The sequence below is a fragment of the Neodiprion pinetum genome, chromosome 1 (assembly GCF_021155775.2).
Source record: "Neodiprion pinetum isolate iyNeoPine1 chromosome 1, iyNeoPine1.2, whole genome shotgun sequence".
NCBI lineage: Eukaryota > Metazoa > Arthropoda > Insecta > Hymenoptera > Diprionidae > Neodiprion > Neodiprion pinetum.
In genome coordinates this window covers 40,432,732-40,457,325 of record NC_060232.1, presented here as the reverse complement: position 1 = coordinate 40,457,325, position 24,594 = coordinate 40,432,732, and the positions used below count along the sequence as shown (strand labels likewise).

The 24,594-nt window shown below is 42.3% G+C and overlaps 3 protein-coding genes and 1 long non-coding RNA gene across 6 annotated transcripts; 2 read left to right on the top strand and 2 right to left on the bottom strand.

The window, feature by feature from the left end:
* Positions 1-971: 971 nt before the first annotated feature.
* On the bottom strand, positions 972-8,132 carry Ca-Ma2d (Ca[2+] channel Muscle-specific alpha2/delta subunit). Of its 3 annotated transcripts, XM_046610655.2 has the most exons (13): positions 7,824-8,132; positions 7,579-7,660; positions 6,984-7,282; positions 6,530-6,903; positions 5,949-6,268; positions 5,597-5,857; positions 5,140-5,268; positions 3,396-3,748; positions 3,099-3,303; positions 2,250-3,024; positions 1,768-2,120; positions 1,397-1,690; positions 972-1,326 (listed from the first exon to the last, which is right to left on the bottom strand). In XM_046610655.2, the coding sequence occupies exons 1-13, from the start codon at positions 7,913-7,915 to the stop codon at positions 1,102-1,104; spliced, it is 3,762 nt and encodes a 1,253-aa protein (XP_046466611.1). In that variant the 5' UTR covers positions 7,916-8,132; the 3' UTR covers positions 972-1,101. The 3 variants fall into 3 exon arrangements, with proteins under 3 accessions (XP_046466611.1, XP_046466625.1, XP_046466617.1); XM_046610669.2 differs by lacking the exon at positions 7,579-7,660; XM_046610661.2 differs by lacking the exon at positions 5,140-5,268 and having other exon boundaries at positions 7,824-8,130.
* A 3,723-nt stretch (positions 8,133-11,855) lies between these two features.
* On the top strand, positions 11,856-17,140 carry LOC124211537 (protein rolling stone). The gene is made up of 2 exons (XM_046610698.2): positions 11,856-11,972; positions 14,947-17,140. Exon 2 carries the CDS (start codon positions 14,958-14,960, stop codon positions 15,822-15,824), a length of 867 nt encoding a protein of 288 aa, XP_046466654.1. The 5' UTR covers positions 11,856-11,972; positions 14,947-14,957; the 3' UTR covers positions 15,825-17,140.
* Positions 17,141-17,204: 64 nt separating this feature from the next.
* On the bottom strand, positions 17,205-21,728 carry LOC124211532 (uncharacterized). The gene is made up of 2 exons (XM_046610684.2): positions 19,986-21,728; positions 17,205-19,766 (listed from the first exon to the last, which is right to left on the bottom strand). The coding sequence occupies exons 1-2, from the start codon at positions 21,453-21,455 to the stop codon at positions 18,171-18,173; spliced, it is 3,066 nt and encodes a 1,021-aa protein (XP_046466640.1). The 5' UTR covers positions 21,456-21,728; the 3' UTR covers positions 17,205-18,170.
* LOC138190493 (uncharacterized) lies at positions 21,656-24,403 on the top strand. The gene is made up of 3 exons (XR_011176486.1): positions 21,656-21,761; positions 21,912-21,982; positions 22,409-24,403. It is a non-coding gene; the product is annotated as an uncharacterized lncRNA (long non-coding RNA).
* The last annotated feature ends 191 nt before the right edge of the window (positions 24,404-24,594 follow it).

The following is a 24,594-nucleotide window of genomic DNA, read 5'->3' as shown; positions in this document are numbered from 1 at the left end:
TAATTTGCGCATCGTTAACCTTCGTGGGCGCACGTGTAAACCGGACCCTGAGCTTGCGCTCTTGCCCCGGTACGGATCAGGCGGCCTGTTCGTTTACCGCAACATCTCCCACGCTACTAACAAAGAAGGTATCCCTGATCGATATCTCCAATTTGATTTCTTTTGTAATATGTCATAGTAGGCTAAAGACTAAGCGATACGTATTTTTTTTTATCTGCGATTAAACACTTGAAGGAGGTGAAACCACCCTCCAAAGTAAGGCATGTCAAGGGGCGATTCGGCAGTTTTTTGTATTTTTTAATTGAGAAAAATACATTTGTCATTTCTCGTTAGGGGGAAACTTTGGGCTTGGTTGAAAAGTATTATGTTCTTGTGGGTGAAACTGCCAAATCGCCCCGTAATATGCCGTGTTTCGGAGGATGGTTTCACCCCCTTAAAGTGTTTAATGACGGGTAGAAAAAATAAGTGTCGCTTAGTTTTTAGTCTACTATAACTACAAAAGAAATCAAATCGGAGATATCGACCAGGGATAATTTTCTTGTTAGTGAAGCTCGTAACGCAGGTGGCTGGATAAAGTTTACTTCGCAGGGAAGCAAGACAGTCTTTCTTTGTTTCCAATATACCAACTCACGTTTGAATTTTCGGTTGTCATGTGTTATGGTGAAGGGATTTGAATTTGGGGTTTAGTATATAAAAACTTTGGATGCATTTTTTGATAGCAACGTTTTCCGTAAATATGTAAACCCTTGATCGATACTAAACTTTGGAAAATTTGTCAGAATGATTATGTGGTAAACATATACCTTAAAAGTCAAGTGTAGACTGGAAAGCAAATGAAACTGATTTGTTTTAATATTTCAGGGTAGCACTATTCTTTTTGTCTCCATAAAACATACTGCTCAAAAATTTGGAATCTCAACGAACCGGGGGTGGTAAGAAAGGAGTGAAACAATGTGTACAAGGTGCACAAATTAATAATTGGAAAATTTATTGATTTTTATACAAATACTGAGTATCGATACTTAGTAAGAGGGTAAAAAAATACCATGAAACCCATCAGTAAAATTGTTGACCGTGGTACACGGAAATTGGTGATCAGAATCAAGCGCCACAGTCTTTAATTTCATCCTCTCCAGGATCTTCCGCGTAACATCCTTCAAGTCCACGTCTCTCCAGGTGAGTGAGATTCAATTTGTGGCAGGGGAATTCTTGGCCTCCATTCGAGTAAAACTCCGGACGTATCTCCGTGGGGTGTAGTTCAATGCGTTCGTAAGATGACGGGTACGAGACATTGACGACGACAAGCACGAGGTTGGTAAAAGGGACCTGAAATCAGTAGCAGGCAATGAAATCCGAACGGGGCCACGAACAGCGTGAGAACAGAGATTGTGCAGACCTTTTCAGCATAAAATGGTCGCGACGGATAATCGGAGACGTTGGTCAAATGTTCTGCGAGCTTCGGCTGCAAAATGTAGAGGGTCCTTTTTTCGTCACAAGCGTAATGTTCGATAACCCTTTTGGGTGGAGGAGGCGGTGCTGGAGCGTCTTCGTTCATATCTTTCTTACTCCAAGCCACCGGAAACTCGACGATCTGCAAAGTTAGCCACATCAGGCGAGTAATGAGCCAGGTCGAGAGTTGCGCCAAGTGGTGAAATGGAGTCTTGAGGAAATTAGCGGCACCCTTGAACGTCTGGAAGGTCGAAAAGGCAGTCAGTATATTGGAAACCGACAACGGTATTGTTTGATCTCGTGCGGTAATGAGCTCACAGGATAGGAACAAAGCGCTTGATAATCGTAGAACACCACGGGCTTGTACGCGCCTTGGTAAATCATGGACTTCATAACACCACCCTGAACGGTGCCAAAGAATATCCCAGTTTCGTTCAAGTCAGAAACTACAACGTAGCCGTTTTGGTCTATCAGGTAGCAATCGATCACTGCACTAGCACAGGAAAAGTTTGATTCAGTGTGGTCTTGAGTCAGGTCCTGAAACCTTGCGTATAAAGACTCCATCGGCATTTGGAATCCGATAACGGCCGCGGGAGCTTTTTGGGCTCCATCTTTGGGGAATATCGCTTGTGCCACAGTCACGACGGCGTCTGCCCCTCGGATAGTTGGAACTGGGAAAAAAATCGATCAAAGTGTTCACATCCGGTCGCAAAATATGTGTAATTCATATCACACAACAAAAAGTTGCAGAATGGATCTTCATATAACTGAAAACGTAGAAGTACATTTCTATAAATTACCTGTCACCGAGATACTTTCGGGATCAACGGTGTGCTGAAAAATGGCTCCCTTATACCATGGTTCATTTACCGCTCGTCGATGGAGGTCGCCAAACTCGAGTTTAATGTTTTCTTCTCCCTGGTTCCAAAACCATGAATCATTTTCTACATCGGGAGAGTCTCCAACGTCTTGCCATCGCGTGAGTCCACTCTGGGTTGCGACAAATCGCAGAAAGACTCCGTACATGGCGGCCAATTGCCGTTCTGTTTCATTTGAGAAGATAAATCTTCCTGTGAAACTGACGTTTGTCGCTTTCGCATCGAAAACAAGAAGTTCCATTAATTCCTTGTTGCAGTAATAAGCGTTGTCGTCAAGCGTCTTCCGGTTGCAAGGTTGTGTATCATTTTCATTTTCTGACATCTTTTCGTCGTATGGGTACATATAGTCGCCATCATCAGTCGCGTATTCAGTCTCGACAGTCGACTCATCGTCCTCATCGGCCGAAGGTTCAAGTTCATCCTGCTTCATCCTGCTCTCCTCATTATTCTCTACCTTCTCGTTCGTATTATTGGAGTCTGACTTGGTTTCGTATTGTTCGTGCCATTCCCAGGTATCGGGATTATCAAGAGATTCAAGAAAGAATTTCACCTCATCTTCAGGTCGATCGAACTCATGTCCTTCAAGATAGTGAAAACGGCAGTAGACCCAGCCGGGATGAATTCGCCAACGGTCACCGCGGAAATAGTCCATGATTTTTCTACCCATATTCCAGTTCTTCTTTATCTCTTCGCCAACCTGGTTTTCAAGGGCTGACATAAAGCTTAAAAAACTTTTGTGGGTGACATTTGCATGAGTGATAAACGGCTTACATTGATCCATTTGGTACCATATTCCGGAAGTGCTATGGCTAGGCCGAAGGGTGTTCCTGGTAGGGCTTCGTAAAAGTAGTTTCGTTTCTCGAAGGTGACCCTCCTGTAGTCGTCGTAATGGAACTTTATCGTGACATTTGACAAAGTACCATTTCTATGGTTGACTAGAGCTGCTCTCAGCGTCAGCACCTCCTCTCCGGGGATTCTGAATCAATCGATTACTATTATATTTTAGAAAAGAAAACTGATTATTTGTGATTTTTTATCCCCCTTAGATAAACAATCGGACTAATTTACCTGGGTCCCAGATCTTCACCGATCACTTCGACCTCTGTGAGGTCGATACTGTTGTAGTTTAATTTTAGAGTTCCCTTGTAGGCAGGCCTAAGATCAGGATGAAGAATAGCGTACCCGTTGTTGGAAACTATGAAAGCGTACCCGTTGACGCCGAGTTTGTAAGGAAGCGTCAACCTGTTTATCTCGTCCAGGGGAACATCGGTCCCGGCGACCCCCAAGAGGTTGGCAAGTTTCGTTTCGTTGTTCCGGTTACCCTTCCGGTCGAACGCTGGGACACTGACGGATGTTAACAGCCGGTACTCCTGATAAGCCGTCTTCAGTGCGGTGGACGAGTTAGAGTCCTCCGCATTAGGCTACAACCCCGTTTTTGAATTTTAGAATATGCTCATCGGCGGAAAAGTAATATCGCACATAAATGCAGCAACATCTATATTATACGTAATGCGTACTCTGATTGCAGGTATGCAAGAAGAGGTGATAAGTATAGTAACACTGCTCGTCAGAAAACTGAGCACGTGTATACCCGAAAGTAATGCAACAGCGCAATGAAATAGGGTTATAGATTGCCTCGCTCAAAGAACCGTTATAGCTGTACCGATAGTGGTGAAGTTACCTTCTAGAATTTTACAATAAAAGGATATCGTCAATGAGGGGGCTAAAGTGTTAATGGTCTTGATACAATCAGTCAAAGTGTCAAAGTTCTAATGAAATTTCACAATCAGTCACATGACGGAGGCTGAATTATTGACGTTGATTAAGTACAAGAACGTAGGTGTACGCATAAGGGTGTGCTCAAACTTCTGATGGCAGGCAGGATGGTGTACATTCTTACATTCGATAGTTTACAACGAAAAATAACATCCAACAACAGTCAACAACAACGAAAACGACACGATATATATATGTAAACGGGACTGAAGTATGAGAATATATAGTAGGTATAAACACGTGACAATGAACGGAGGTTGCAGTGATCTCCGTAGACCGTTGAAAAAATAAAATTCACAGAATAGTAAGATAGGGTGGTTAACACATCAGAGATCAGTGCAAGGAATCCCTTCGTTACACATGAAGGGTAATGATCACTGATTCAACCACTTACGACAACATTTATAAGGTTTAATCGATCACGACAGAGATACTTATTGTGGGATCCATACATTGCATGGGGTCGAAGAATTTTGAGTTTCCGTGGGTAACCAACTTGCGTACGTATGTGTGTGTGTGTGTGTGTGTGCGTGTGTATTAAAGGGGTTGAACGTGCGTACGTGCATGTGTGTAAATTCATCGCGTTCCAGTCCTGGACCTGCGTCTTATTGCAGGTGTGTAATTCAGGTATCAGTTGGAGAAGTCACAAAGGTTCAACGAAAATCGTATAAAAATGGTATAAGACTAGAACTCGTCGTGCTTGCGTGCGGGGACGATTCTGGTTGCAAACTACAGGTATAAATATTATATAGGCATTATTACTTATGCCACAGACTCACTGAATTTTCTAATTCAACTGCACAGCTACCGCACTCTAGAGTCTATACGCACAATGTAGAGCGGTTTAGGGGGGTAAGGATATCGCGACTGCCAGGCAATGGTATGAAACCCAAGAAGGAGGGAGTGAAAGTAGAAAAAAAATAAAAAATTGACCATGAGAAAGTAATAAATAAAATAAAGAAGAGCCAGCGGACAATAATTAAAACGTGGAGAAAATTATAACGAGCCGTGTTGAGGGATTTTTTATGCTGAAAACCTTCTGAATGTAGATGGCATCCTCGTTTATTTGCACGCCTTGTTCCTTTCCTTTCAGATGCGTGATGAGCCTCGACTTTTGCTCAGGGTGCTCCATTACCAGCCCCAGCCACGTAGCTAGTGCCGGATTCTACACGTTCGTACAGTTTATACACAATACATATATACAATAAATCTGCACATGTACACAAAACAAGGAATATCGAATATCTCTGTATTCAATAATCAGTCTAAGTATCCGGCACAACAAACTTTCGAAGAATCGTACGAGTTGCACTTTAGAGAAGGGTCAAGATGAATATCAGAGGAAGAGAGAACACGTTATCGAAAGTCCGGGTCAGGATCTTAACTAATTACTTAATAATCTTAATATCCAACTCCGTCTGCCGCGGACATCGGGATGACGAGAAGAACAAAAGAGAGAGTAAAATCGAGTATGAAAGGGGTGGCAAACTTACCGAGATGTCCGCGTAGGCATGAGTCCAACTGAGCGGATGGATATCCTTCTGGAGTACGAGCGGTCTCGCTATGACATTGATGTATTTGAGGACTTGTTCACGGACCTCTGACAGGGTGTGGACGTGAGAGTAGTAGCCTCTGTTCGAGCAAGCCATCGACTGAATTTCTGGTGTCTTCGTAACGTCACGGCCAAGTAGATACGTAAAAACACGGACGGGCATGTATGTTCCGTTTTCCAGCCTGTTTCGCTCGGCAAATACCTTCGGCAACACGAAAAGGACATCGGTAGATAGAAGTCTAACTAAATACTGCGTTCGTTGTTACGTTTGACTGATGACTGTTTCGGCTTACCTCCGCAACGTCTCCGGGCACACCATCGGTAAGAAGCATGATGGCCTGGGTGCATGGATTTGATGCGTTACACTGCTTGGACGTTCGGAACGTTTCCAAGAGGTCAAAAGCCTTGTTGAAGGCTTTGCTGAGAATCGTTGGATTCGTGGTGTTTAATTTCTCCAATCCATCTTTGAACACCGCTATATTCTCAGGGGTTGCTTGTACCAAGGTACCATTGAAGCAGGGCACCACCTCGGTTGTTTCGTTCGTGTAGGCGATTATCGTCACGAAGTCGTTGTTCGACAGCGTCCCCAAAATTTCCACTGCGGTTGTCTTTGCTACACAGAACCAAGGTCCGTAAATGGTGGGACAATGGAAGTCGCGGGTTAAGTAAGATCCTCACGCTCGCATACGTGACACATATCACATCTCAAAGATCCGAAATGGCGGTAAACGCGAGGACCTTATTTACTCCGCTTCAAACATTCCTCCATTTGTGGACCTGCATTCATTACAATAATTCCAATCAAGGAAGGCAGGCGATTAGTTGCTCGGACGATGGTTTTGTTTGATTTTAAGGAAGTAAAAATCGTTCCTACCGATCGAGTAGCCCATGCCCTGCATGCTACCGCTAATGTCGATGAGAATGACCATGTCTTTGCTGCATGTTGCCGACTCGATGAACCAGCTGCGCATCCTGCAGTCGTAAAGGTCAGGCTTATCACCTTCCGTGCGCCATTGTATGGCCGGGTACAGCCGAAGGATGCCGGTGCTCGATCCGAAATATTGCCAGGAAAGGGCTGGGTCGGATCTGTAGTTTTGTCGAAATACTTGGTCCAAGGCCTTCGACCATTGTATCGCAGCATTTACCTTCACATCCAGATCGTACACATTCGTTGGCACGTGGACTGAGGAGAAGTCCGTGTTCACGGGGATGTTGTAAAAGTGCGAATCTGCAGTGAGGTTCATCGGGCTGCGAAAGATATTGGAACAGCACTTGCATAAATTTTGCGCCCTTCTCTCGCGTCCTTCTGTGAATTGTATTGCTGTTACCTGTACATGGCGGATGTGTTGAGGAGGGATTCCGGCAATTTGACAGGCACATTATTGACAGAACTGTATTTGCCCGAGAAGTAGGACATGTTCATACTAGGTATTGTCTCGTTGGTTAGATGGAGCCTGTCAGGAAGTCCGGATGCGTTGTATAGCTCAGCCGCTTCTTCGGCCTTCTTCAAGATGCAGCGGACCGCGTCCATCTTTCGACTTAACATGCGTCCAACGCTGTCTGAGATTGACTTGACCATCTCCTGTCCCGATTTCTCCTCGATTCGGGCATTTTGCTTCACGTATTGCTGTAAGTCGAGGATCAAGATCGTTACGAACAACTACAGCGTCATCGGAAGAAGTGTAAACTCTATACTGTGATTCTACATGAATTTATACTTGATTACATTACGCTCACGAGAACTTGGACTAATAAGCTAAAGCTTTCAAATTATTAAACTTTGGTTTGTATGCGATCATCGATCATAGTGCATCTTTGTGTACCTATAGTATAAACAAGTTAAACATGACCCAATTAGCCAATTTGGTTAGTGCGGAAATTTTATAACTATAAGTTATTATCAAATAAAATCGTGCGGATTACATTCTTTAAATCATCCGAGCGTGCCGTAGCATTCGCAAGCTGCCACAGTTCCGAGCCGATTCTTTCCGCCCATTGTTCAACTCTATAACGGAAAAGAGAATAAGAAGAACAACATGTCGCTGGTCATGTCATTGACTTCTCGTCAATGGTACCTCAAATCTCAACTGGTACCGTAGTTGTGTTGGATTGTTAGATAACTTAATTTCGTTATCTGCATGAACGAACCATGCACATGGAACACTCACGTTTTGGCATCTCGAGCGACACTGACACCGGGTACAAGTAGAACGATGAGTATTACGGAGAACCTGACGACGAGGTTCTCGTTGTGGGACATGGTTGGGGCACTAAAAGTTTTCACGACTGTTCTGCATCAACTTTTCTATCCTACGAATCGGATTGAAAGCTTCAGCCGGACTTGGAGCGTCGTTTAACCGCCGCGGATTACGGATCAGGCATATTTTCCCTTATCTGAAAAGACGGCGTCGCGACACGCTGGCTCAACTGTTTCACCCAGACTTGAGATCTGATTATTTTTGGTACACCGGAGCGCTGGCTATGAACGGGCGCCGGCCGGCTCGCCACTCCGAAATACGTAGAACCACGTATATTTATAAAACCAAACTCGTCACGTACCTCTGAGCCGGTAACTCTTCGCGCAACTTGAGGACTAACTACCTCTCGGGGTCTCGACGTCACGTTTGAAAAAGCGAACTTGACATTTTCCGTAGTCCACGCAACCGATCCATATGTGCCGTCGAAAGCTCCTTCGGTATTTTATTTCACAATCATATTTTCCAAAAGTATGATTATCCATGTTTTTCGCTTCGCTTTATATGCGTCATCACTTGACAGCCTCCATCATAACTTATCCTTAAACGTATACCTTTTGAAAACGGTGTTTTTTTTTCAATTACATACAGACATTGATTTTGCAAGGATCTGTGGCATTTGGAACCGGTGATTGCGTTCGGAATTTTACATCGCGTATTTATTAAGAAGCGTATGAAGATTTAGTAGAACGTTAATCGTACAGGCGTCATATTAAGTGGTACCAATTTTTGTTCTGCAAAGAACCTCGCAAGTCCTAATTAGAGATCGGATACCGATTGACGAAGCCGTGAAGCAGTTGGCTTGTCATTAAATGATAATTCAGTTCACGTCCGTAGAAATCCTCAAGTCTTGATAGAAAAGGTCAGGCGCTATTATTTCACCATTACCATCGAGAAAATACATCTGCGATGACAATGCAAAACATAGTATCCTGGTATTTTCCAATCATGTATGTAGGTAATATTTTTATAATGTAACCGCGTGGATTGAATGGTCGCATGATTTTAATAACGGAAGAATGTTACAGAGTTCACAAACCACCCAGATTATCTATCCACTAAGTAAATAGATATGAAATTAATATTTATACTCACAGACTTTAAGCCGACTGGATTCATACGCGCGTAATTTTAACACAAATCCAAACAAATCCGGTCTTCTCAACATCATTATGTACCTCGTAGCCTCCGGTAGCTATTCTTCCTGTCTTCTTCGCCAATCAGGGAACTAGAGAGAAGAAAGAAAAAATATATAAAACATAAAGAGAATTAGGATGCACGGGTTTACAATAGATCTGGTAGTTAATAATCTTATATATATACACTTATGTATATAATGTATAACGTAAGAAGATTGAGGAGAGTCATTATCTCAGTAGCAAAATTATGCTGACCAGGCAGTTGCTTTTCCTTCTCGATGCCCGATTCACGACGCTGTTCAGCTCTCGATCCAGCAAAGAAAAACAATCAAGCCGAAAATACAACGCCGAGTAATGAGAGATTTTTTCCTCGACGGTATAACAGTGGCTTTTTTTTTCCTACACCAACATTTACAAACGGTTTAAATTTCGGGTATCATTAGGTTTTCGTGTACGTCCGTCTATCATATTCTTCCATTTTTCTCTATGAAGCCTTACGGATTTCCTCACGAATCTTTTCGTCGCTATATCCTCCTTCTTAACGGGTTTCGCAATGTACTGTTTGAACGATCGTCGGTGTTTGCTTCACACCGCGAGAGGAATGTGGTGCGCACGCGATCGCTGATAACACAATTTTTACCTACCAATTTTTGGACTACGATGAATATATTCGACTGCATAATATTTTTAGTGTTAAAACATAAATCGTATTTCGACAGTATATGGTGCATACCATGTCAACTTGACCAATGATTTTCCCTCGCTTTTTATTGATTTGCTGCAGGATTTTTTATACGATTCTCCAATCTCAAAAAATTCTGCAACAAATCAATAATAGCGAGGGAAAATCATTGGTCGAGTCAACATGGAATGCCCCATATGCACTGCATACAGCTGTGTAATGCATGCGTATAATAGTACGGAATGCTAAATTTGCGTATCCATAGATATACAGACTCACAAGTATCGAGCGTAAGGCATGCGGCAATTTGAACATTGTCCTCGGCTATTTTAACACTGCACAGCTTATGTTCTACGATCTGAACCCTATTGCGTCAACAAAGTTTAATTTATTCCATACTCGACCGTCTATTCTCGTTTTCGTGCCTAGAAAATTATCACGTAGGTACTACATGTGATGACAATATTATATTTGGATTGCTTGGACAAAATTTGAAACAAATTTTAGGTAAGACGGGAAAGAAGCAAAGAAAGAATTAGTCTGTTTCAAGTAATCTTAATTGCGTATTTATATTTGTGTAATGTGTCATGTATTTACTTTCGATAGCTACGAACGTGTCTAGTACATAGTTCGCTAATATACCATATGGAATGCCATTTTCCTTATCCCCTATCTGCAATCTGAGCATGTTAACTTCATTTTTTAAACAATGTGCAAGTGGCAATTTTTGAGTAACTATTTTTTAATTAAAGAAATGATGAACTTCATTGCACGATTTTTTAAAATTCTTAAACTATACAATACTAATAAACTCGTCTGAATTCCTTGACGCAAGGATATAACGAAATCTGGAAGGGAGTTAGCATTCTTTATCACGGCGATCAGGAAACTAGAGGCAACGGGACGGCATGATTTGGTATCAGGTCGCTCAGAGCGTCGATAAGAATATTTAAGGAATTTATCTAACCGTGTAATCTCGTCATCGCCATGACGATGAAAATTTTATTAATCTCACAAATAAACTCACTTCGAAATTTGAATTTATTATAACCCAGTATACGATAATCCCATTGAAATGGAGCGTTAAAAACGATGATTTATATACGATCGCATTTTCCGACTATCATAATACGAGAATGTCTTTTTCGCTTTCCGTGTGTTTTACACAGCTCGGTGCAAAAAGCGTGCAGCTGTAGTTGCAGCTGTTACTTCGGCAACTATTATATGCGTGATCGAAGCATAAAAGGGGGGCTCTCTAATATGAACTTCCAACCATCAACTAACGACCGAATGAAGCAATCCGTTACGTTGAGACGACCTGCAGGGTCGATTACCCAAGGCATAATACTCTCTGGTGTCTCCCAACTTTTCAACAATAAGTCATTATCGAATTACGTAAGGGTAAACAAATTATTACGAATCTATAGAAGTGAAACCCATTTGGTAGGCGTTATACACGGTCCTTCTCTTCGCGGAAAAAGAGAAAAAATTTCGATCAACTGACCCAATCAAGGCCGATTTATTTTCAATCGAATTTTATTGCCGGTTATTGTTTCGTAATGGTTTTTTTCCAACTCCGTGTGTTTCATACTCCTCTATCACGAAGAATTTGCCATTAGGCGTAAGCTGTACACATTTTTCTATGTCCACAAACCAACAATTGACTCAGATACAAGTTACGTGGTTATTGTACCGAATATTGAATCCTTGATAATACCAGAATATTTTTATAATCTTCAGTGAAGAAACGAGTGATTTTATTATGAATAGGCAATTAGTTGAGGCTCGGAAAGCACCTAGAATGTCTCGTTTATATCGTTTAAAAGGCTTCCCAATGATGTGATATCAAGTATAAGCAATACGCGCCGGTCATTGGCAGTGATCACAGCGATACGTCGGTGACTGGCTCGCCGAAACTATGATGGATGTAGATAACAACGGACAAGTGGGTTGATCGTGGTGTGCAAGTATACCGGCAACTAGCCGTGACCGAGGGCAATTTTGATTGATATTGATTTTAGCGCGCGTTATTGCCACCCGCCCTGGGCGCAGTTTAGGAGACGTTGATATACACGACCGCTTCTAGCCCCAGGGACAAGTTGCATCAGTAGTTGAGTACTCACGCTGTACTCGCTAGTCCAACGTCGACCGTCTTGTTCGCCGGTTCGTCTCACCTTCGCGGATCTGCAGGCTCACCGATCCACGGCTTGATTGGTTCACGTGCTCGTCGCTCATTGTCAGGTGTGGTGGTCCTTCTTCAGTTCTTCTACCCCCGGTATCAATTGCGATTACGCAAACCACAATAAGAAAAAATAAATAAATAAATAAAATGAGGAACAGGTACCGCGTAGAGATCAGCCGGAGAGTGAGAAAGGTAGATTACAACAGGGTTTGGAAAAGCCGTTCACGTGCAAAGGTGTCTGCGTTTTTAAAGCCAGTATTTTCGAGACCTGGTTTAACAAAAGTGGGGGAAAATTATACCATGCACGGAAAATCACGGAAAACAGTGATTTCGACTGGAAAAAAATTCTGGTAGACACCTCAAACTGACCGAGAAAGTGAATACAGACTGTATCGTATACGAATCTGATTTATTTTGGTTTTCGTACATTTCACCGCGAGCATTGGATTAAATTTGTTTTCCATCGTTATACCTCAATTCCGAATCGTCCTCTGTGTGGCGTATCCGTAAACATTTTTTCCATCACGATTTCATACATATTTGTCACTGACGATTATCTCTAATAATAGAAAAACCTGCCACTTATCATTCGTCTCGATCAGGTCTGCAGAGTGAAACGGTTACTATAACATAGTATACAGTGTTTTTATAGTATTAATTGTGCGGTGTAATTATACAAGCGCGTAATTCATGATCTGTGATTTTCATAATTGCATCATACGTAATACCGTGTGAGAAGAAACCGGAAAGTTGAGTCGATTCAGAATCGTGTACATGTCGTTGGTTCTTACGTGTGCTCAATAAAACAATTGTAACAAATTAACGTGTAGACATGTGTCGTACGTGTGTCTTTTTTCTCCGATATTATTAAAGGTCATAAACGATAGTTTGAAAATCAGACAAGTCAGAGACATATTTGAAACGGAAATTCTCATATAAAGGGAAATTGTATTACAAAGCCAATAACTTTAGACCCTCTTAATCTGCGGATGAGCTAAAAGCGCAAAACTTCAACTATTATTCCGTAAATTTGATAATCGAGATATTCTCCATGAATGCTAAAAGCTTGACTTCGCGAGACGATTTATACTGTGATCTAATTTTGTCTCGTCGTTGCATAAGGTTATTCAAACTCAAAGTCAAGGTTCCCGAATTTATATCGCGTAACAGTAGGTAAAGAGCGCGTAGAATCTTGTAAAACAATCTGATAAACTTACGCTTACAATATGCATGGTAGTATTGTACGTTCGTGTGCCTGATATATTAGTTTGCGTATTACTTTTATCCATACTTTTACATAGGTAAAAAGTGAGTGCAGAATTCAGCGTTAGAGAGCAAGATTTCCTTTTGTTATAAGACACGCTTAAACCGAGTACTTCGAATTCTGGGAAAGATTTGAAAGAAGAGAATACGTGTTATGTAACAAACGCAAATTGCAATTACAGTCTGAAACTGCCATCGGCAGCAATTGCGGAACGTGAACGATCAGAGGGGGACACAAATTTCGATCTCTGCGTCCTCCCCTTGATTCTTGCAAGTACCCATCCATTGGAATCACGTATCCATACGCGTAACGAACAACCCGCTCGAGTCGAAATAGCCCAATAGCAATAGTGCCACACCGAGAATAATAGAAACAAATGATCGCAATGAATTAACGTGGAACCGGTATTGACTAATCAGGCAATCGACCGGTCACGACCTTCGGTGCCACACGTCGTGTGAACTCAACCAGGGAAGACCGGCCCGGGTTAATGAGTTCAGACTTCAAGAAGCGCGTTGCTTCTTCGGGATCAAGCACGCGTTGGTATATAACTAATATAACGAACGCGGCACGATTCATCCTCTGCCGATCGTAATTTCTACATTACTTTCGCGGAACTACACTTTTAATTGGAACGCTCTAAATATAAGGATTTGAAATGCGCCCAGCCAACCTTGACCAAAAATTGGCGAGATATTCCACCGCAGACGTAATACAATATCATCTGCTAATTTCACGAGATTGAAGTTAGTAACATCATCGTAGGGAAACGTTGGGAAGAAAATCATTATTTTCTCATTTTTTACAATGATTTTGAAGTAACGTAGATTGCAAATATGAGTATGTTTTGTTTTATCACGGTTTACTGAATTTCGAACAGTTCCAAAATCGCGGACTAACGGTTCTTCCTCTGCACGAATAGTTACGGTAACGTTACTAACTTCAACATGATCTAATTTCGATAATATAACTGCAAGGAAAAGTCGCGCAGCTCGAAAATTCTGGTAGTATTCAAGTATATTCAACGTTATCGCCATTTGGCTGCGCGTAGCTGTGAATATCCGTTGAGGAAAAATTGAAATCCGCACGTACACGCTGACTGCTTCTTTTAAATTCACAACGAACATGTGGCGGACGTCGAGGCGTTGCGCATGCGTCGTATCATGGAGACATCAAAGCGCCTGAGCGCCATATTTTCCTCGTTAGTCTCTACCGCGTGACTACGTTGCGGCATTGGTCAGATCTGTAATTTCGGACTGCTTTCGACTTCCCTATACCAGCTCTTGAGCTCCTTGGTGACGGTCAAGTCTTTTGCGGGGATCAAAGGGACGCGGTGCACGCATGACGGTTCCTACGTTCGGGGGGCTTCGGCTTCCCGTGAAACGACTAGCGATGATCATTTCACCGCGCATCTTTTGTAAGGAGTATAAGTATAGTCGCAATCACGCGGGAGATTGAATTCTACTGTTGCTATCGGCGTGCTAGTTTTCCTGATTGACAAAAATGTTATCCTGACTGAAGAAATAGTGTATTTATTTACAAATACTTCAACATTTCTTGCATTACTCATCAACTGTAGAAAAATAGTTTGAGAAAAGCAAATCATTAGTTATGAATGTTAATCTAATAGCTTGATTCAATTTGATCTCACTGTCAAAACATTTTACCGAAATAAAATTTCAATATCAGTTATTTGGTAATTCTCTCCGGCAATTGATACGCAGGGCGTAAAATACTCAAGTCTTGAAACACGATGTTTTTCTTAACAGGGAGCCGCGTGATGGTGAAAAAGTTCCGATGGCAGGAGATAAGACGGAAATTGTGGAGTCCTGCGGAGCCGCCGGCACCGCGTGTGTTTTCGGAGCCACAGTGGCAGGGACATGTGAGTCTCTGGTACTTCCTGTACCGTTGGTTCGTCTTTGGTTGTTGGATTGCGATAATCGTCTGCTCGCTCTTCGACATAGGAAGCCGACATCCCGAAGCCAGGAAGGAAACCTGGCCAATTTACCTGACGCACTGGGATCTGGTGCTGGGCGTAAGTCAGGCATTCCTTGGCGCCATCCTAGTCTCGAGAAGACGGAACCAGGAGCGCCGATCGAGCTTTGACGTGGACGCCTTAACGCTGGGAAAAATTGAGCGAATGTACTGGGTCCTCTACACCGTTACATCCTCACTTGCCATCTGCGTGACGATTACCTACTGGGGGGCAATATACGACCCAAGAATCCACGCCAAGGATCCTCTCAACTTCATGCTCCACCTGTTCAACACCATTCTGATGCTAGTCGACCTCTTGGTCGTCGGGGTGCCGCTGAGGTTCGAGCATGTCTGGTGGGCCCTGGCCTGCGTCGTCCTCTACGTTATCTTCACAATATTCTACTACCTTGCAGGTGGCCTCGACAAGCACGGTTACCATTACATTTACAAGATACTTGACTGGGAGCAGCCTGGTCGGACAACCCTTGTCTGTTTGGGCGGTTTCGCCTTCCTCGTTATAGTTCACTGTATTCTCTGTTCCTTGGCAAGGCTCAGAGTATACGTTAGGGCCAAGGCCGTTGGGACCATGGCGACTGCGACGATATCACAGACTGCAGCGAAGATGGAGTTCGCATTACCCGCGACGAAGTCTATCGAACTTGTGGTTTGATCGACGAATCATTCGTTCGACGCGACAAATAATTAGCTCAACTTTTTCAGTATTATACATTATAAGCATGTTATTGAACGTACGTGCGCCTAAGTGCTCAATTCTCTTGGATTCGCATGTAGCGTTACGTGATACATATAATGTACTCTGCTCTTCGTGTTATGCCTGTTGGAATCTCGGCAATTAAGAGATCGCCAACGCTTAATTTACGGCCTTAACTTTGTGCCACGTCCGATGCAAAGATGACACCAATTAAGCCTATAAGGACGTCGTTCCGTATACTTATTTTGTGGTGTATATTAAGTAGTACGAGTTTGTGTTAAAAATGCCAGTTTCGGAAATGGTTGCTACATACTAGATTATAGTGTTACGTAAAGTGTTATTACACGAATACAAATTCGTGTAATAAGTTGGATGCGCAGCACTTTAGTTAGGTATAGATATCTGTGGATCTACCCTCATCAAACGATACATACACAGACTTATAAACGGACACCGTCTGGCTATAAACTAGCTGGTAATTGTCCAACTCGACTACTGAGAGTGTAACTATAGTTTGTCACAGCTTTACGATTTTGAGATTTTTCTATTTGCGATACATGCGCTAAATATATATATATATATATATACAGTTCTGTGTAGATACTTACACGGAAATACTTTGACATAATCGCTTGCTCGCAATTAATTTATTATGTTTTTTTTTTTTAATTTTATTTGAAAAAATTATTTAGCGCAGTATTTCATTGTTCCTTATTTCTATTGGTATACGTTCCATATAAATATGATTACGCTAAGTATACGTAAATATTATATTACTTATTTATAATGAAAAAATATGCAATTGTAGAACATTCAATATATATATATATGTATATATATATATATATATATATATATATATATATGTGATGAGACCAGCGAAGTAGATTTTTCTCGGAAAAATGCCGCACTGATAACCCCTAATCAGGCACTGGTTGTCAATTTTCCTGAAGATAGTCGGCGGGGCCCGACCGAAACGTCGAAAATATGTGGTTTCCTAACCAAATAAATTAATTATAATATTGACCGGAATTCGACTAAACATGATTATATATATATATATACACATATATGTTCTTCTGCGAATTCTCTGGAGGAAAATTTGCTCGCCCGTTTTCAAGATGAATCTATCTTTTTAAATTCAATCCGTTAAATCTTAATCATTCTTTTTTGTACGTAGGCATACTTTCTGAGCAATATATCGTTTAGATATATAGCTTTGTTAGGATATTTTTAGTTAGGTATAACAAATAAAGTACCATTCCTTATCACTATATGCTTTGTTTCCAAATTTCAATTAATATTTGAAGTTTGTAGTATTTAGTTTTTTCATAAATCTTAGTGGTTGTCTCGAAATCTAAAATCTTTTGGCTGTACATGTGCATGAATTAATTTCACATCTATCGTTCAAATACCGTTTCCAATTCGTTACTTGGGGTTCAATTGCCGTTATAGTATAGGTATGTATAAATACTGAAGAGTGAATGAAACGAGCAGTGTCGGCCGTAAATTAAAGCTGTATAATTATAGCATTTATCCTAAAATTTATCATTGTATTTCGTGGAGCAGGTTCAAATGGTCATGGATTTTTTTAGTTTTTTGCTAAAAATTACAGTCGCGAATGTTACAGGCAATTGAATTTTAGCGTTTTTGCTGTACAGAGACATATCATAGCGCGCGTGACGTCAAAATTTTGCTGTTTTCAATCCAACATATAACTTATAATTTTTGTCCAATTGGAAAAAGAAAAAATAACTAGATTATTTTTTCGTGAACTATGCAAAAAGATCATTAAAAAAGTAAGATCAAGGTCCAATTGCGTGACTTGCTGCTGAGATATGTTTTCGAGATGAGAAAAAAGAAAACGACGAAAACAAAAATGAAAAATCCTTGGTATCAACTATAAGCTTTATAAATTTTGTCCGTATAAGACAATGTCATAATATTACCTTCGAGTATTCCATTGTGCATAGTATAGATATATGGAATATCATAGTTACGAAAGGTTTGAATATAAAACCTGTGAACTGGTAAAGAAATAAAGTTTCATACTTTGTGAAAAAATATCAACAATTTTTATTAATAAAATAACATGTTCTCTTGGTGATCAGATCTGATTCAGCAGATTCTGTGAGTATACAGATCTAAACCCAAGAGAACAAGTCGATTTCCCAGTCTATAGGATCAATCAATGATCGGACATGATCATCTCCATTATTATTATATGTATGTATAATTAACGCATTCGGTGGTATTCACAAATTTATTCCGTCTTCCTTGCCTCCCATTGTTTTTTCAAAGCCCTCATTCGAGATCGCGAAGATTTATGGTGCTCTCAGGAGGTCCTGAATCCAGCAGCAACACCTGACACTCGGTACCCGCAATGTCGTCTTGGTAATAGACAGAGGGCAAGTCATCAGGAAGAAGCAGACCCTCCACAAGTCCACCGGCCCCAAGAACGACGTCGGTAGCACCAACGACGGAGTTAAAAATCGTGCTGTTAGCTTTAAATCTGATAAAGTCGCTGTAGGTCAAATCGGTTCTTGCCGACCCTTCGTGATTCTCATCGATCATGTCATGTTGCTCATCTGCTGGTTCTTCAATAGACTGTGCCGAGTCTTGACAATTAGATTCAGATAATTTCAGCATAGAATTAAACGTAGGAGATTCCAGCTCCGGCGAGCTAACCACCAAGGCTTCGTGGGGAGGAATCATTATCATATGATCGTTAGATATTGACTGCGAAGTAGCGTATGTCACATAATCTACACTGGATGTTGCTGCCGCACATTCCTCTTCATCGGGGATTTGCAAAACTTTCTGTTCTCCATTCTTTATTCCATGAATCCTGTTCATATGTGCTCTGAGTGCTGATTTTGCCGCATATGCCTTCGAGCAGGTTTCCATCGAGCAGAAGTAACCTATTCTGTCCTGATGGCTCCCGTCATTACTTGCGACTCCATTATTCCTCGATGCACACTGACCTGCGCCTGTCAGGGGAGTGTCGACGATGATGGGATCAAGATCCAGATCAAGGTCGAGGCTATGTGAGTGTTCCTGTGTCTCAATAATATCAGAACTTTCGATATTCGTTATATAACGTTCGTTCAAACTCGTTTCATTAGCCTCGTTTTCCACCGCATATACTTGCTGATCAATAAGCATTGTATTTTGCAAAGATGAAACGACGTCCTGGGTCTGGTGCTTCTTGATGTGAACATAGAGACTGCTTTTAGCTGAGAATTTAGCGTCACACATATGGCACTGAAAGCATCTGCCATCTTTATGGGTTAGTCTGTGTTCCTTAAGATGTTCAGATCTCATGAATGCCTTTCCGCATGATGAAACGTCGCATATAAATTTCCTCTCGTTGGTGTGCTTTTTTTGATGCCGCTTAAGTTTACTCGACGATGAAAAGGCCCAGTTGCAGCCTTGGAAGGTACACGGATATGGCTTATACCCAGTATGTGATCTAATGTGTGCTTTCAGTCTGCATGGCTTGTCGAAAAGTTTGCCACAGCCAGGCCACGAGCATTTTATGTCAATTTCTTTATAACTGTGACATCGCTGATGGCTGGTGAGTGCGTTGCTTGTGTAAAATCTTTTTCCACAGCCTTCTTGCTTGCAAACGTATGGCGCATGGCTCTGGTCGTGGGACTTCATATGAAGCTCCAATGCTCGTTTGGTTTGGAACCTTTCCTGACAATTTGGAACCTGACAAAATACCTTGCTAGGCCGATTATGTAGCTTTTTGTGTGTCAGTAAGTTGTAAACAGTTGTGAACCTCCTTCCGCAATTGTCCACCTCGCAAATATAGTCCTTACGCTTCAGGTGTGTTTCCTTGTGCCGCTTCAACTTGAACTCTGAATAAAATGCCCATGCGCATCCTTTGAAGTCGCACTGTAAGCAAGGCATGAAAGATACGTGGTCAGATATCAGAAAATACTGTGACGTTTGCTTATACAAGCTAAAACCAATCTGTTTGGAATTTTCGAAGTTTTTACAGAAAAAATCCATCTCCGTTAGTATCAACAGAGCGGTATCTGTTAGATGAAAAATCATCATAATAAAGTAGATACATAAAAATCATAATATGCAAATACATGAATTCTAAAATACCTTAAATGGCCTGACCCCGTAGTGAGACAAGACATGGCCTTTTAGGGCATAAAGTCTGTTGAAGTGTCTTCTGCAATCTTCTTTAGGGCAGACCCACATCTTTCCATGCTCAGTTGACGAAATGGACTCAAGGGTATCATCAGTGATGCCGAGTTCCTCCAAGGCATTGGATATCACAAGATCGTTTTCATTGGTATTAGATCCGTCGGAGATGAGATCAGAGACATGATTTTCCTGGCACGAATTCTGTATCCTGGACAACTGTGGAAAACTGCCCGTGGCCTCAATCAGCTCAGAAGTTTTGCCTTGATATATTTGTTCCTCTTTGCCAGTGTTGATTACTATCTGCGTCATGTTTGATATCTTGTCTGTTGATATTGCTACCACAGCCATTATGCCTTCACTTGTTCTGGGCTGTTCCTCTGTTCTCAAAACCCTGAATGATGAATTGTTGTCACTCTTAAGGGAAGGTTTACTCCGCTTTTTTATGATCCTGGGCTTCAGTTTCGGTTTTAATTTCATTTTCATTTCGCTGCACTCGTCTGCCTTGCTCAAAGTGTTTCCTAATGTTTCTACAGAACTCGTCTCGACACTCACATGTCCCAGCCCCTCAAGATAGACATTTACAACTTGTTTCAATGAACTTGTCTCGGCATCTGAACAACTCGTACTTTTCCCCCGATTCTTTTGATGTGAGTCTTTATCACATTGACTTTTACCGTAGATTAATTCTTGGGTTGACATGGTTGTTGTACTAAGACAGATTCCAGGGTTGCTCAACACAGGTTGACTATTGGCAGAGGGTAAAATCTCCCCTGCTACCATCATGTCGTCAGGAGTTAGAGTGAGGGGCTCTAGATGGTCAAGTTGAAAGGCAGGCAGGATAAACTCATCCTTTTCGCATGTTTCAAGAAGCTTATCACTGCGCAGGTCCTGCAACACAGGATCATAGCCCAGGACCAATTTCTTGTCGGACAAATCTATGTCCATCGAAAGAACATCCTGATCTTTATCTAGGAAAGCGTGCGACATCTCATCAGTGAGATAACGATGATCGTTGCCGGATGCTTCCTCAACTTCTGACTTTATCACGTCTAAGTCCATGCTGGATATTGACTCGGTTCGAGTTTTTAGCCATTTTTCAATACTAGCTACAGTCTCTGCATCCTCAGCGTGACATTCTGCATAGAAGTTGTTGTTGGTGGTCGACGGTTTGGCGACGCCGACACTAGACTTGTCCATGCTGCTTGCCTTGGCGAGCTTTGTTTTCTTTTTGGTTGCTTTTTTCTGGTATTCGGATGGGGCAGACTCATATTCGACAGTGTGTACGTCATCGGATACTTGTTCGACGGCGACGACGTTGGTTGAGGAGCCTGGAAATCGCGTTGGACTCGTGCTTCGACGATGTTGAAATATCCGTGGTATCTTCTTCGACTTACTGCCACCGAGTGCGACTCCTTTACGAGACATTTGACCCCCTCGCAGCCCATCATACGCACTCACGACACAAGCACTACGACGGCAGGTCTACATAACCTATAAACTGCCATTGCTCCCTAGTATTGCTCCACCAGGCGTTAACTGTCACCCAGGACAATCATAGATCAGATTGCCAGTTCTACCAACGACTAGAACCGTTAGAGATGACACCAGTCGTACCGCTCTTGTATCGCTGAGCAGTGGTGCTACAGGTTTCTCTCTGCTTGGTGCTACTATCCAGTTTACGCAAAGCAAATTACCGACTCTGCGCTCGATATCTGCAGGAACACTCAGTCGGTAAGTCATCAGCAGTGCTGGCATTGACCGACATAGTCAACTGATCAGAGATCAGTGGTTGATTCTGGTTTCAATGATTATCGCGGATTGGATTCCGAAACATTTGACCCGACTTAGACAACACGTAATCAATCAACCTCTTATTCACAGGGGCTGACGTCAACCTCTGACCGGTTCTCCCATCTAGAATTTAGACTGTACACCACGTCAAATTAGCTAGAGTAAGTTACTGTGATAATCGATAGGACGGATCCCTATCTTTTATATTTGCGTGACGAGGCTTTATTATTATCAATTATGAAAAAAATGTCCTTGAATTTTGATGATGATGATAAAACGAAACTAAATTTGAAGTCATAAAAGTAACATACATAGTTGCATTGAGTACAATCGTATCCTACCAAACAGGATCAAATCCTTGAGAGTAAATATTTCCTATTCTCTGATAGAACGTGGTAACTTGCACTACGACAATTGCTTTCAACAACCACCAATATATTTAAGCAAAGAAAGAATAAAAAAACTTAGTCACTCGACATGCGAATGAAATCAACCTACGATTTATAGTTTTTAAAAAATTTATTCGCCATGTGGCGTATAATCGTTTTTTCTCAGTCAGTGCTGATGTCAGTTTTTTGGCACCTTAGAGTACCTGGCGTTCGTTAGCTGTTGGATTCTCGTAACTCGGGAACGGTCAGATAAGTCAACGTCTGAAGGGTGACGGGAAGTGGTTTGAAATATGGAGGATGGTTTAGCCTTGGGCACGGTGGCTTCGGCGATAATTTCGCCAACGGATCGACCACCGCAGGTTCCACGATCGGTGGAGACGGGCAGAGCCACGTGGACTTTGTGGACACCGAGGTGGCAGAAAAACGGCTTTCGAGATCGCCGGTGGGGTCGACACTCGGCGAAGGGAAGCGAGCAAGGACGTGGCCGAGTTCTGCATCGCGTACCAGCCTCATTTCCTGGAGTGCCTCGGAAGTTCGCCTCGGCGAACTTCTTCAAGGCAACCGTCCTCGGAGATGGGAAAGAAGGCGGAGGCCGAGGCTCGGGTTCCGTCGGAGACGAGCTTCTCGTGCAGGGCCGCGACGACTCGGTGAAGATGAGGACCTCACCCGGCGTCCTGGTGTAGCGGGGATCGCAGAGCCTAGGATCGGTTCTTCTGCACGCCTCCCGATGCCGATGGGCCACGCGACACGCCGATGGCGGAGGCGTTGGCCTTTCGTCGAACTTGAACAAGTAATCCCAGAAACTTTCCTGCGGCGAGGACGAGGCTGCAGGGCAGGGTGGACAGTTGCTTGGCTTCTCCTTGACGCGGACCAACCGCTTGCAGAAGTTAAGGAAAGGCCGACGCACCGGCTTCAAAGGTCGCCCGTAGCCTTCCTCGAGGCATTTCGAAGAGGAACCGTCCGATGGTTGCGGCCGCTGCGGCACCGACTCACCGCATTTCCCGCGGCACTCCACGAGTCGTGCAGATCGCGGACCTGGATCCCGACGTATCTCTGGTCCTGGATGCTCTAAGCCAGCGGCTGCACGTGTGCTGAATTTCCGACGGATTCCAGACCAGTAGGGCTGGTATTGATGCACGTTTCCACGGTTTTTAGAGCATAGATTCGACTTCCGGTTGTGGCGATATTCCTGCGTTATTCATACAAGGGACGTAAAGAGTTCGTTGAACTTTTTTTTAAACAAATTAACGAATAACCAAATCCGTTTTTTCCAGGTTGCTATAACGATTTTTCAGACAATTTATAAGTCAACGTCAGTAATTATGACGCTGATGACGAAAAATTAACCGTAGATACAGTGTTTGTGGATCAGAATTGTAACACATTTTCACGAACAGTCAAATTGAAAAATCTATGTAGAATTCTGAAGTTGACCTCGTTGACTAAAGGTACGAAGGCATTGATGAATTTTTGTGAAACTGACATGGAAACGTGTGCCAAGGTATTTTGTGATTGAAAATGTTTATAGTTTAAAAAGTTGTACAAGGATACAAACACGCGCTACCTATAAGTGTGAGCGTAATTTATACGGGGTTTGAAAATGCTTTAACCTTAAGATCGGATGTTGCGGGGCGTTGGAAAGGAACGTGGCATCGCGAGACCCCTATAAAGTTTCCCACTGGGTGACGGGGGGCGCAGGATAGGATCGAGGAAGAGAAAGACGAATGTCCGACGGCTGCGGCACGCTTGAGCAAGGGTATAAGTTTGAAACTTGGTAAAAACTGATGAAAAATTTTGATTCCACGTCGAAAAGGTAACATTACGCGATGATTACCACGCGGCGACGCCTTGGTAGGCGATCATTTTTAATTGAAACAAAAGGACGATTTAGCGGTAAAAATAATCGATGCATCGACTAATCGAGTCCGAAGAAACAATCGAACGCAACACGGTTGAATCGGTAAAAATGAATCGATTAATGGCATAATTAAAGAAAAGTAATTGAGTTTGAAGAATAATCGATTATACTCGATTAATCGGGGATTAAAATCGATTATTACTTGTCACTCTTAGTTAGCAAGTATTCCACATTTCGGTACAATTACACCCTCTGCATATATTTGATTATTTCATTATATCTATCGCAAGGTTGTTATTTTCTTTAAAAAAAAAAATAGTCATACCTGATATTATAGTTGGAACTCCGTATATTGTAGTCTGTGATTTCATACGAATACAATGCAACAACAATTGACTGTCGCCTAACTATACTATTCCACACATGGACTTCTTTCCGCAGTGAGAGCTGAAAATCCGAAGCATATACATATAATCGGGTGTAGGGGGGGGGGGGGGGGGGGGGCCGGGGGGGGGCCGGGGGTTGC

Bases quoted from the DNA above. Each gene is read 5' to 3' on its own strand.
- LOC124211537 (XM_046610698.2), top strand. From the start codon at position 14,958: ATGGTGAAAAAGTTCCGATGGCAGGAGATAAGACGGAAATTGTGGAGT.
- LOC124211532 (XM_046610684.2), bottom strand. From the start codon at position 21,455: ATGTCTCGTAAAGGAGTCGCACTCGGTGGCAGTAAGTCGAAGAAGATA. The intron at 19,767-19,985 runs GTATTTTAGAAT...CCTTGCTTACAG, and splicing joins ACGGGGTCAGGCCATTTAAG to TGCGACTTCAAAGGATGCGC.
- Ca-Ma2d (XM_046610655.2), bottom strand. From the start codon at position 7,915: ATGTCCCACAACGAGAACCTCGTCGTCAGGTTCTCCGTAATACTCATC. The intron at 5,858-5,948 runs GTAAGCCGAAAC...GTGTTGCCGAAG, and splicing joins TGCCCGGAGACGTTGCGGAG to GTATTTGCCGAGCGAAACAG. The intron at 3,025-3,098 runs GTAAGCCGTTTA...CTTGAAAACCAG, and splicing joins ATGGTACCAAATGGATCAAT to GTTGGCGAAGAGATAAAGAA.